Below are 12936 nucleotides of genomic sequence, written 5' to 3'. Positions count from 1 at the left end.
TACCTTTCCGTACTATACAGCACAGAAGCTTTGTTTTTAGCTTATAGCTTGCTACCTTTTCTGTTATCTTTTGGCATCACTATTTCATTTTCCCAGTCTGAACCCAATGCCTTTAGTTCGAGTAGTCCCTTCTGTCCACAAAATAAAATTCAGTTTGGTACTTCTAATATGGTACCAAACTAACTAGGGGCAGAAATGGCAAAAACAAAACCAAAAAAAATCGTAGTCCATTCAGACTCATTAGTCACAAGCTCAATACTAAAGCTAAGTATGACTGTTCAATTCAAGATCAAAAGTTAGACATGAAAGAACAGGAGTTATCAGATTCAAAAAAAAAAAAGTAACAAATTAGTATGTAAGTTTCCTACACAGTATTTTATGCAGACCCAATATAAAAAATGTAATCTTCAAACACCAAGAATCAGACCACATATTTCATTGCCTATATGTAACTCCCTCTCCCTCCCCCCCCCTTAAACCTTTTTCACAGAGTGCTTCATTACCTTTGTTTTGGTTCAAATACCTGTATGTGAAGACTACCACAGTATGGTTATTTAAGACCAGATGATTTACAAGATGGTGTGACAGAGTTAACAAGCAGCTGGTTTTCCCTGGCCTTGTTCCGTTAGCCTACAATTCCTTCCTTGAGGAAAATCAAAAAATGCTGATTTTTCTACTACTTCCAGATGTTAAACGGGAATGCCTTTGACCAGGATACCTGAAGCTCCAAAAGCTTCAGCTAATCCGCACATCTGCATTAAGATGAATCATCCTAAACGCATCTGATTGGGTGAGCAAAGGCATCATGGTACACTTTCAGAGTGCTGCATAGGATGCCCAGGCAAATCTGGGGGTGCTCTTCATTTGGATGAAGTCACCACAGACATGATGTACCAAAGAGGAAGCCACTAAAACAACAAAACAGTCCACAGGCCAAGGATTTCTGAGCCTGGTAGAAGATTTAATCCTGAGCTAAGCAAAGCTGTTCACAGAACAGAAAGGTGCCCACAACACCAAGTCAGAATTGAAACAGCAATTACTGTCCAAGGAGAAACAAATTATCTCAGTTGATATCTAAGACACACTAGTCATTAAAACATACTCAGAATCAGAATAGAATTGCTGTTTTATTTTCAAGAAGCAATGGAGGCAAAGTCTTTTAAACTGTCTAATGAGCAAGCACATACCACAGAATGGTTTGGGTTGGAGGGGACCCCTAGGGATGACCTGATTCCAACCCCCCCACCATGGGCAGGAGCACCTCCCACGAGACCAGATTGCTCAAAGCATCCACAGCTGCTCTGAACAACCCATTCCACTCACCACCCTGAGTAAAGAATTTCTTCATAATATCTAATCTAAATCTCCCCTCTTTTAGTTTAAAGCCATTCCCCCTTGTTCTATCAATGCACTCCCTGACAGAGTCCCTCCCCAGCTTTCCTGTAGGCCCCCTTTAGGTATTGGAAGGCTGCTATAAGGTCTCCCCGCAGCTCTCTCTTCTCCAGGCTGAACAACCTCAACTCCCTCAGCTAGACCTCATTGCGGTCTACAGCTTCCTCAACAAGCGGGAGCGGAGGGGCAGACACCAATCTGTTCTCTTTAGTGACCACTGATAGGACCTGAGGGAATGGTGTCAAGCTGTGACAGGGGAGGTTCAGGCTGGATATAAGGAAGAGGTTCTTCACTGAGAGGGTGGTCACGCACTGGAACAGGCTCCCCAGGGAAGCAGCAGTCACTGCACCAAGCCTGTCGGAGTTTAGAAGGGTTGGGACTGTGCTCTTAGTCATGTAGTCTGAATTTTTGGGTAGACCTGTGTGGTGCCAGGACTTGGACTCAATGATCGTTGTGGGTCCCTTCCAACTTGGGATATTCTATGATTATCTTAATAGGAGAGGTTCTTCAGCACCTTGATCATCCTCATGGCCCTCCTCTGGACTCATTCTAATACATCCATGTCCTTGTGCTGAGGGCCCCAGAGCTGAGCGCAGGGCTCCAGGTGGGGTCTCACAAGAGCAGAGCAGAGGGGGAGAATCATTTCCCTTGTTCTGCTGGCCACACTTCTTCTGATACAGCCCAGGAGATAGTTGGCTTTCTGGGCTGCAAGTGCACATTTCTGGCTGATGTTGAGCTTCTCACCCATCACATACTGCACACTGCTGCAATGCAGCATGTAGAGGTGAGGACTCTCCAAGTGTTTTCATCTGAGCATCCTCCCATACCAAGCTTTTTGAACATTCCAAAACACTCACAGATGGGAAGAACTGAAGCTCATCCAGATCTTTAATTTAGTTTAACACAAGATAATGAACATGAACTTAAATAAACAAAACCATACACGAAAAGCACCTAAAATAGACACATTTTTCTTGCTATAGAAAAATCCATCAGCACCCAAATGGAAATTGGTATCACTGACAGCACTCCTTTTCAAACCAAAGGTGACCTTGGTCCTGAGGCTAAAAGAAGCTGAGAAACAGGCCTTATACCTGCAGTGATGTTCCAGCTCTTTTATTTCTGTAGAATTAGTAATAAAACATTACACAAAGCCTCTAGGGATATTATTTTTATACATCCTTTTAACAAACGAGTAACTTTTTGACCAGTCCATTAACAACTTCATAAAAGGATGGGTGTGCTTTTCATCCATGAGACCCCTACCCTTGTGCAAATGAGTTCTTACAAGGAAGGCTCAAGCAGTCAAATAGTTCTGTTTTTATGGAAACTTACCAATGGAACATATCCATGAGATTACACAACAACCTTCTTAAACATTGACTGAACTCTTTCAAAATACTGAAGAATCATGGCCTCTTAGGACTTGAAATTAGTAACTTAGACACTTACTCTTGAATTTGTTGAGATTAAAAGTAATTCAATCCAGAATGATAAGCAATATTGAGACAGATATGTAAACTATTTTTTAGAACCACACTCAATCTCAGGGTAAAAATCAGGAAGTTCCACATGGTTTATAACTTATATTTTGGATTCACGAAGACTATCTGGTTACTGAAGCAACATGATACACCAGTTTTTCCAGGAGTCACTAAATGCCAGAGGTTCACCAGGATTACATGTGTTGTTAACTAAACCACCCACTACAAAATGCTTGTTTCTCTGACCTAAATTGGCTAAGCATTCAGACAAGGAGACGCAATTTCTACAAATGGGCCCAAAGGAAACAATTTATCCTTTCAGCAATATCAGCCTGCTTAGTTTATAAGCATAATACATCATATTGAGCAACAGACAGTAGGATACAAATGTTTGGTTAGTCATACTTTTAACCACTTTTTTTTTTTAATAACTTCACAGCTAATATATTCTGCTTTTCAGTTTCTTCCACCTAACTAGCTTTACTGCTTGCAGTTCCCTGCTATGTTCCCTTTCCCCCTCCAACCCTAATCAGACCAATATTTTAAGCTACTGTTTCATTATTGTTCTTTCCTAAATAGCATAGTATATAACACACTTGAATAGGGTTGCTCTAATTTACTCTAATTTAGAACTCATAAATATTAAAGGATAAGAGTTCACGGCATATTGTCCTTCTCTGCTCATCTTATTTTGAGGAAAATATTTCTGGCTTAGACAGGAATAAATAAGGAGTTGCTCTAGAATTATTTTTTCCAATTTCAATGAAACTAGCAGGTGCAGAACTGAAGCAGCATAGAGCCACATAGAATTCTGAATTGAAGCATGCAGAAAGAGTAGCAGAGTTACAAGAATAATCTGGGCACTAATTTATCAGCAAATTTGAGAGGACATCCCTGTGCTTCTCATTTGCCACATGTCCAAATCAGACCTAAAATAACTGATAACATAAATCAAGACATGAGGTAAGTGTCATGAGTTCTGAGTTGGTTTGTTTGGTTTTGAGTTCACACACCGTTTCAAAATAGCAGACAAACACTGGGCATCTATAGGTAACCATGATAAATACTTTATTAGCTTCTCACAGCAGAATTGCATGATGTTTACTTTTGCAGCCTCCTAGTCTCCTCCTTAGGAATAATATTCTTCAAAAGTCTGGTATCATCACAGTAACACAGGAAGATTAGTTAAAATGTCAGGTTTTGAGTGTTTCAAGTCTCCCTCCCCCCCGCAAAACACACATGCACATTCTTTAAAAAAAAAAGTGTACAAAATTAGTAAATCAGTATATGAAAGCATTAACACATCAGGCTGAAAAAAGGACCAATTATCCCTCGTTCCAAATAGCCATTAAATGTGATTGGTAGAGCCTGAACTCAGCAACTGAATGGCAGTGCTGTTACTTTGATTCAGATACAATTTCATCAGGGATGACATATTCCTAACACAGCCCAGCAAAATATTTAGATTTCATGGAACGCTGTGGGAATCTGTCTTCCTCGATTAGATGCTGATAGAAATGATCTTTATTAAATATTGAAGGACACCAGTGTATTTATCACCCATCCAATGCCACATCAGCAAAAACAAATATTCCTCTAAAGATTTTTTTCCCCCCAACATAGATTAGTCAAGTCGTCTGACAAAGCAACAGCACCAATCAACACCTACTGACACCAGTTCTTTTATTAGAAGCTGTTAAAGCAGATTCAGCGTAGTGAATTTCGGTTAGATCCGGAATAACCTCCCGTTAAAACCAGATACATTGTCTACTTGATCAGTCAGATTCACATGCTTAATATTGCAAAAGCCTTCCAAACACAAATGTGAGGCAGAACTAAACATGCAGTACAACTGTATCTGAGACACTGAGACACAAGGGCATAAAAAAAGCACTGTGAAAGTTGACTCTGCTAAAACAGCAAAGAGAAGGCCCATTCACAGTTAAAATCAGATTGGACTGTAATTTTGGCTGAGATTACAATGACTAAAGTCTTGTTTAATAGCAAAAGGGTCAGCAGCAGAGAACACGGTCATTTCAGAAAACAGAGTTCAAGCTAATGGTTTATCTCAGACCACAGTAAAGAAGGACCATGTAACCATCAGTCTCCCAAACTACAGCCAACTGATTACAGTCCAATTATGCTTTTATCGTTTAGATCACATTTGTCCCTGGCCTAAGGAAAAAAAAAAAAAAAAAAACACACACCACACACCCACAAACGTACTGCTGAAAGAGTCCTTCCCTGTGCCAAGTAAACAATTACTCTGCACAGCGCAGAGCTTCTGAAGGTTCAGGTGCCACACAAAGTTTTGATTGCTCAAGCTGGATCTAAAAACCTAAACTGTCAAGGCTTACAAATGTTTATCTTGCCAGTTAGGGGAAATAATTATATATATAGGCTGTAAATAACTATTCACATGTCTGCATGAACTCAAATATCTTCAGATTAAGCACATCACAGCGAGGAAGAAGAATCTGAAAAGACTTCCCACAAAATACCCAATAGTACTGGAACATCTCAAACTTTTATATACAATATGAAAACTGATTTCAAGTTAGGGAAAAACAAAAAAGGTATAGGTTAAATTAGGCACTGGTAAAAACTGAAATTTCACTATCATGACTCTGGTGATAATTTACAGTGGAGATTTATGATTTATCCAAGTCATCACAAGCAGCATGACAGGTTACAGTCATCCAATAAAGCCATCAAGCTTCTTCCTAATCATGCATTCACATCTGTAAGGCAGCCTAAACACATCAAGGTACGCTTGACTTTGCTGAAGGGTAGTTCAAAACTAGCTTCTCTAAATAGATTACCAGACCTTACAGAGGAGCATTTGCAAGTATCTCTAAAGAAATCTTTCCTGTCTTCTGGCAAGGCCTCACGTACTGACTAGATGCTGGAGTAGATCAGCAGAAATCTCCCAGCTCAGCATAGTTATCAGCTGCCACAGGTACTCGTTTTGCTGTATCAGAAAAAATATTTTATTTAAATCATTAAAATGGCAATTATACTTTGATCTTCAAGGGGTACAAACTCCCAATCCATCATCACAGTTAAATACAAAACTAAGTCTTAAATACGAGAGAAATACCAAGATGGGCAATTGCTGACCATGCAACAGGCATACCACCACAACAACACAGAAGTTAAATGTTGAACTGCAGCTGATTAATGCTCGAGGAATATGTAAACTGCTAATCGCCAGATTATACTCATGCTCATAACTTCTGCTTATACCTAATCTGCTGTAATTGCCTAAAGCTATAATGACCCACCAGTCAGAATTAACAAGAACATGAAAATTACCGTTATCCGTTCTTGAACTGCCATTTTCATCAGACAATCTCAGAACATACTTCAAGGGAAATGTGAAGCAGCAGAAACAAGGCGATGCCAAACCAATAATGTGAGAAAGCCACTATGGTACAACACAACAAGAGGAGAAGAACAGAATGAGTCAGCAACTCTATGCAGGTATTTCTCTAGTTTTATCAAATTTATTTTAATACAAATTGTACAGCCATTTGATAAGCTGACAAAAAGATAAGATACGGGAAAATGGAGGCAGGATATTTTATGTAATAAATTTAAGCTACAGTTTGGCATCTTAACAGAGATTGTCAAGTTAAAGGCAAAAATGTGCTGTTCCAATTTTATTTCATTCTTTTGGTCAAGTTCTAGAATTAATCTGGAGCAACTTGCTAGTATCAGTTCATAAATTTTGGAAAACTGATAGCCCCAATATATTTAAGTACACATTATTAGGTTATATATATACACTCTACAAACAGTTCAGAGACAGTCTAGCATTTAAGAAAGATAGTTTATTAGACTAGCAAATGTCAAAGAATCATCAGATACTTCAAGATGACTTCACTTTTCAGAGAAGGAAAGTGCTTAAAATGGCCAGCATATGCAGTAACAGACAAAGAACAGTTTAGGGTCAAAAACTCCCCATGACAGCAGTATACAAGTAGGTTGGTACAGAATTTTACAGAAAGAATTACGTTTGGGATCTTGGATTCCTTAAAATCAGATTTACAGGTAATTGAGTAGATTGTAATCACTCCTACCAAGCATCATTCCTTACTTTGGAAAAGCTAATGCCGGGTTTTTAAATTGGGGTCATTTCTCTCTGACTATACTGTAAGCGCATTTGCTCTGGTAGGTCTCACATTTCAGGCAGCAGATCAAGTAAGACTGCAGTTTTATGTACCTTTCCAATTTGTTCCTAGTATTGTTTGGGCAAGTTTTAAACATTTGGCTATAGCATTTCAGTACAAATTAGCCAGAATAACGTAAGGTTTCAATTTACAGTTTTAACCTTGCCAACGCCCCAACCACTTCTGCCTCGTATTTGAACTCTGATTTAAATGCCGATTGCAACGGTATTGTTATAATTAGCGGAACAGCTTTGCAGGAACACTGCCTGTTAGATAGCAAAAGTACAACAAGATGTGGTTAAACATGAAAAATAAGGGCTAAGAACAAGCCTCTATACTACTTTGTACCTCTACATGCTGCTTGAGGTGGTTATATTTGCATATGCATTCAGATATGTTGGTTAAAGGAATTTAAATAGAGAGCTCTGTTTATTCTGCCAAAGTGTTTATAGTTTTGGATTTATTAACTGTCACGCCTTCCACCCCCCCCTCTTATTACTCCCCAGTTTTTTTGGCTTCATATGATTCTGTTTTGGCACATTCAGTAATGCAACATTTCACTTTTCTAGAAAACTCCACAGTTAGAAAAGTAACACAAAACCCTGGGAAGCTTACCTGGTCTCCAGTTTCATTACCAACTCAAAACAGCCACAGTTCACTCAAAGCCAACTGAATCTCAGCCCAGTTCCGAGCAAGCAGGGGCAAATTCAGGAATTTGTATCAAATTCAGACATGGTTTGTTGCTCAGAAACTCTGCTTAGACAGTACTTCAACAGGAGAACCAAGAGCATGAACTCCCAGTCAAAGACACTGCAAAGACACGAGGACAGAAAGAAACAGGGAGAGAACTGCCATCAAAAGAACTAGGAATTACGCATATGCTTACATGCGTCCAGAAAGAATATAGATAGGTTCCCAGTTCTGATACTACATTAGTAAGCTTCTAACGTTAAAGAGAAGATGAAAGGAAAAATATTAAAGAACCAAAGTGGGAAAAGATTTCTTAACAGGTATTAGACATGGGAATGGATCTAAAGAGCTCTTCCTGCCAAAAAGACAATCAAGAAAAAGTGGGTGAAAAACAGCACCTCTTTTAAACAACAATCTTTTGTCACAACACATAATTAGTTCAACATCCAAAGAGGATACATGAGCCATTCAAATTCTTCAGTGTATTGAACATAGCTACCTATCTTACCACATGAACACAGAGGAGCTGTCTATTCATAAACTGATTCTCTGGGATTTATCTCCCTTTGAAATAACATCAGTATCATACTTACCTGAATTTTCAGGCTCAGATGCCTCTCCCTCAGGAAGCCACTTAAAATATCAAAAGGATTCAATATCAAAAGGACTTGGTTCCATCTTTCCATTTTTTTCATAGTGTCCATCATTGTGTAAAACAAAGATCCCCTTAAACTCACTGAATAAGTTAAGAGTTATTTGGAGATCTAAAGACACACAGCCTTTTGAAAGAATGTGATTATGAAGCCAAGAGAAATTAACAGCATGACATCCTCCCTGAAAAGATCCTATAACGTGTACTTTGTCTAACTTTCTTCCCTCACTGGTAAGATGACATGAAAGGCATGTAACCCAAATGAGACTTTCCGCGTTCAAGAAATGTTACTTAATATATTCTCACATAGAGCAGTGACAAAGGTTTTCTGATCCAGAAGTCAAATTTGTCTCGGCAAGGAGATTCTATAAAATTATCTTGGAAAAGAAATATACCACTAATTTTCTACACTTCTGAGCATGAAAGCAAGGGACAAAAATGTCTACCATTCATGTCTACCATTCTTAGATAAAATAAGTGAGGGTGTGAAACTACTGCTTTGAAAGTTTTCACACATTGATAAAGCTCAGGCTGTCTTTCCACAGTTCATAAAAATTATTTGAAAACGAATTGCTTGTTCCATTATTTTCTGCAGTTCTCCAAAATAATATTTTAGGTGTCAAAGTAGGAATGGTATGACTGAACATTCTCTATTCCTACTTTCCTCAACTAGGTATTAATCACACATTAATTCACTTGCAGTTCATAGAATAAATTTGCTTTTTTATTTGCTATTATTACATGAATAGAGGCTCATTTCTCTTGGAAAAGCTTATCCAACTGTGCTTTTTTCTTGTTAAACTGAATATAAATCCAGTTTCAGCGACTTAAGTAGCTGATATTTCTATAATTAGAAGGAAACTTGAATGAATACCTGTAATTCTATATTCAGAATAGAAGTTTCACTGAGAACTCTGAAATTCAGAAAATTTGCAACTAGCTAGAACTCTTTGCACTACTTTTTTTTTTAAATTTTTGAAGGACTTCAGCAATTACAGACACAGCAGAATGAAAACCACTGCTAAGAGAAAGGTACTTCCTCATTCACAGCCATCCTTTCCTCTGGAACTGACTGTATATGCCAAGGGGAAGAAGACAAAGGAGAAATTCCATAGCACAGACGGACTCGCTAACACACCAGCCGCTTAAGTTTCAGTACCAGGAACCCACAAGAGGAGGACGCTGAGGGACACAGCAACGTAACCTGATTGACTTCATCTATGTCATCCCAAGCAGGGTGTTCAGTAACACTCTTACATGAGTAACTAAGGCATTAAATATTTGCAAAATGCTACATTTTCCCCATCTTTGGCCCCCAAGCGTGATTTAATGAAGGGAATGATTCCTAATGCATGTAGTTATTCCAGTCATGCCATTGAGCCTGCTTCTCAAATAAAACAGAAAGGAGGGTACAACTATCAGAACTGTGACAGCGCATTTTCATGGCAAATAAGGAATTAACCTTTGGAAGAAATACCTCTTTTGCTGAGATGCATACAAACAGGCACCGCCAAAACAAATGCATTTGGTCTCCACACTAAATATACATATCAGTGCTAATGCAGAAAAAGCTGTAGTCTCTTAATTTGCCTGTTTTCCAAATTAAGTCATTTGCAAGCACATTTAAGGTACACAAAAATCATTTGATGAAGACAGACTCTGGAGTTCTCAGGGTACCGCAGAATGGAAAAAAAGTTAAATAAATTTTCAAAGTCCCTAGAAGTTGGCATCAATAAAAGCAGATATAAATTTAATTTCTGCAGAATACAGCATCTGACTTTACTGTATTTCCACAAAATTCTAAATAACAATTAACAGACTATATTCAGAGGTATTTCAGCACTTAACCCTTCTGCTAAAACAGTGTTTTGTTTCAGGCCTAACCCTCCAATTTGATTTTACAGAAACTAACAAGTAAATTATAACTCATCCATGGAGCTCACACACGAGCTCTCAATTTAAAAACAGCCTCTGGATTACCATTTAAAAGCCATCTAGACATGAAGTGCAAATAGTATCGACTATTTTATTTTTTTTTTTATCTGAAAAACAGTCAAGTTAATACGCAGCATCCATCCTGGACATAACATTCCACACTCTGCAAGTAAGTGTTAGAAGAAAGCTCCCTGACCAAGGTAAACCAATACAAAAACATTCGGTCTAATCTTCTAAATCAAGCTTTAAACAATAATATTCCAGCTGAGACTGTGTCTAGCAAATTGCATTTAAATGGCCCACAAAAATCCATTTAGTCTTTCACTTGCCAGAACAGCAACGGGGGGTAGCAAAAACTCATGTGTTCTCGAGTTTCTAACTGTAATTGATTGATGGGGTAAAGAATTGCAGACAATGTCTGAAATTGGAAAAGTAGTAAAATGTAGTGTATATTCAAAGCTAAAGAAAATTGCATCCTCAGAAGAGGAGAAAGGGCAGAAGCATCAGCATACATGCACATCCACAGTCTACGATGCTTTCTTCCGAGCCAAGCTGTAGCCAAACTTCCCCTATAGCATATTCAGTTACTTACAGAGAGAAGACCAGACATCTGCTTTTTGCCTCCCACCCTCCACTGAAATACAGAAAGTAAAAGCCACAATGAGAGCAACTTAACTGCAGACTGAACGCCAGCACAGCCTCATTGCTGCATCCTTCTCACATGCATCACTGGCATCTCAAGTTTGGATTTAGGAAGTTGAGTGGTCTGCCAGCTACTGTCCACATTCATCCAGGTAACAGAAATAGAGTACTTGTTGCCATGTGAAGGAGGACACTATTCTGGCCATAACTGCATCTATCATTCCCATCAAAAGACTTTAGTGCTGTCACTTCAACAGCACACGTAGGACTGGAACACCACATAAGCCCTTTCAAGCCACCAGTTAGTCATTTCTTGAACTCATCCTGCATGGAAACATCACAGCACTGAAAATTCACAAATAGAATGGATACAGCAGACAAGACTAAAAGTGTAGTTCATCTGATTGCTCAGACAGCAAGATAACACCTGCTAGGAACAAGATAGTTCCTGAGGTGTTTTGCTCTTTCAAGGAAGAACCCTGCCTTTTTGCATTCCTTGGGAATCTATACCTGCCTGAGAAGTATTTTACGTGACTGCTTCTCAAATGTTGAGTGCCACAGACCTGATGCAGATCAGCCTCACAGACTTCCTTCCTAGTTGTTTCAAGGCTTTTCATTGATTCAGCTTCAACAAGTGTTGTGTCAACTGTCTTAAGGAAACAGAAAAGACATGCTGTGCAGAACTGAAAAGAATTAGGTCTGTTTGCAAAGCTGGAAAGGAGGAGACAAAGGCCTTCAGCCTCGCACACAAATTCTGTGCTCTCCACAGAGCTGGGCACCCAGGAATTCAGCTGCCACTAGAAACTGAAGGGTTGCAAGGAAGCTGTCTGCAACTTGTTAGGAGTATTTCATGCACCAGTGAAGGTGAAGAAAAGTTCACCATTCAGAGTCCTTCCTACTCTAGACCTAGGACACACACATCGCACCACATAGGCATGACTCATTCGTTAGACAGCATACAGCACTATGAATTCACACTACAGAGTTAAAGCAAGCGGCAGAATTAGAGTTTTTTGTCCCTGCAATAAACCTGCATGAACTTCAGCATCATGTTGAAGAGCAAGATGTGCATATCAGTCTCTGGGGCAGGCAGGTACTACTGTATCATGACAAGCAAATACTAGAGCATTGAGCACTATAAAGCTGAATTTAACTAACGGTTATAAAAAGTTATGTAAACACCCCAAAGAAAAGACATAACTGCTACTGCTTGTACAGTGTACAACACAATCCAGCTCCTGTTCTGAGCTGGTCCCTAGACACTGCTCCGTAACTGAATTGTATGAAAGCATTCAGTCCTGTAAGCTCAGAACTCTACTCATCTTGCAGAAGTTGTGAGTCTCTCTTTTCACTTGAATCCTCCTACCGGGTAAGTCTACTGCACATAGGGAAAAGATGCAGCATTAGTTAAAAACAACAACAAAACAAAAATCCACAAACGCGCTGGTTGATAAGCATGCCCTTCAGTAACAGCACTGGTTTATACAAACCCTGTTCCCCCCCCCTACTTCCACTTTTCTGTGAAGGCAAGTGAGAGCAGAGCTCTCACACTCCCTGGTTAAGTCATTTCAACTATCTGACAGATTAAACAGCAATCCACACTAAGGCAACTTATATTAAACTGATACACATTAACTACTCAGCAGAAAATCTTGGTAGCATAGCAGTACTAGCACAGGCAATAGACTACCACTGCTGCTATCAAAATAAACGTCATATGATGACCCTCCTATTTACACTCTTCTAGGGCACAGAAAAATTAGGCTCATATCTGAAATTGCCTCCAAGCATGGAAACACCCGACCTTCACTGCTCTGAACTCTTTTTGAATTTGCACGAGAACTCAGAACACATCTTTACTACAGCATCTGCTGGCCTTCATTTAAATTTAAGCCTCCTTCACTAATGAATTAATCAGCTGCAAACCAGTGGTAAGAATTTCACAGCAAACATTGGTATTCGCTGGCTC

The 12936-nt window shown here is 39.1% G+C and overlaps 1 protein-coding gene across 8 annotated transcripts in view; it reads right to left on the bottom strand.

Moving 5' to 3' along the window:
• Positions 1–12936, bottom strand: part of FBXL7 (F-box and leucine rich repeat protein 7) — a 186963-nt gene that overhangs the window by 125967 nt on the left and 48060 nt on the right. For 4 of the 8 annotated variants that reach the window (XM_035560326.2, XM_035560329.2, XM_035560328.2 and 1 more), the window contains exon 3: positions 6192–6303. The exons of 3 other annotated variants lie outside the window; for them this stretch is intronic. In XM_035560326.2, the coding sequence (XP_035416219.1) occupies positions 6192–6303 (112 nt within the window). Of the gene's footprint in view, positions 1–6191; positions 6304–7663; positions 7859–12936 lie in introns of all 8 variants that reach the window. One more of the 8 variants, XM_035560332.2, reaches the window with a different exon arrangement.

The sequence above is a fragment of the Cygnus atratus genome, chromosome 2 (assembly GCF_013377495.2).
Source record: "Cygnus atratus isolate AKBS03 ecotype Queensland, Australia chromosome 2, CAtr_DNAZoo_HiC_assembly, whole genome shotgun sequence".
Lineage (NCBI taxonomy): Eukaryota > Metazoa > Chordata > Aves > Anseriformes > Anatidae > Cygnus > Cygnus atratus.
Note: the sequence above shows the minus strand (reverse complement) of the source record. Positions and strands in the feature narration are given on the sequence as shown.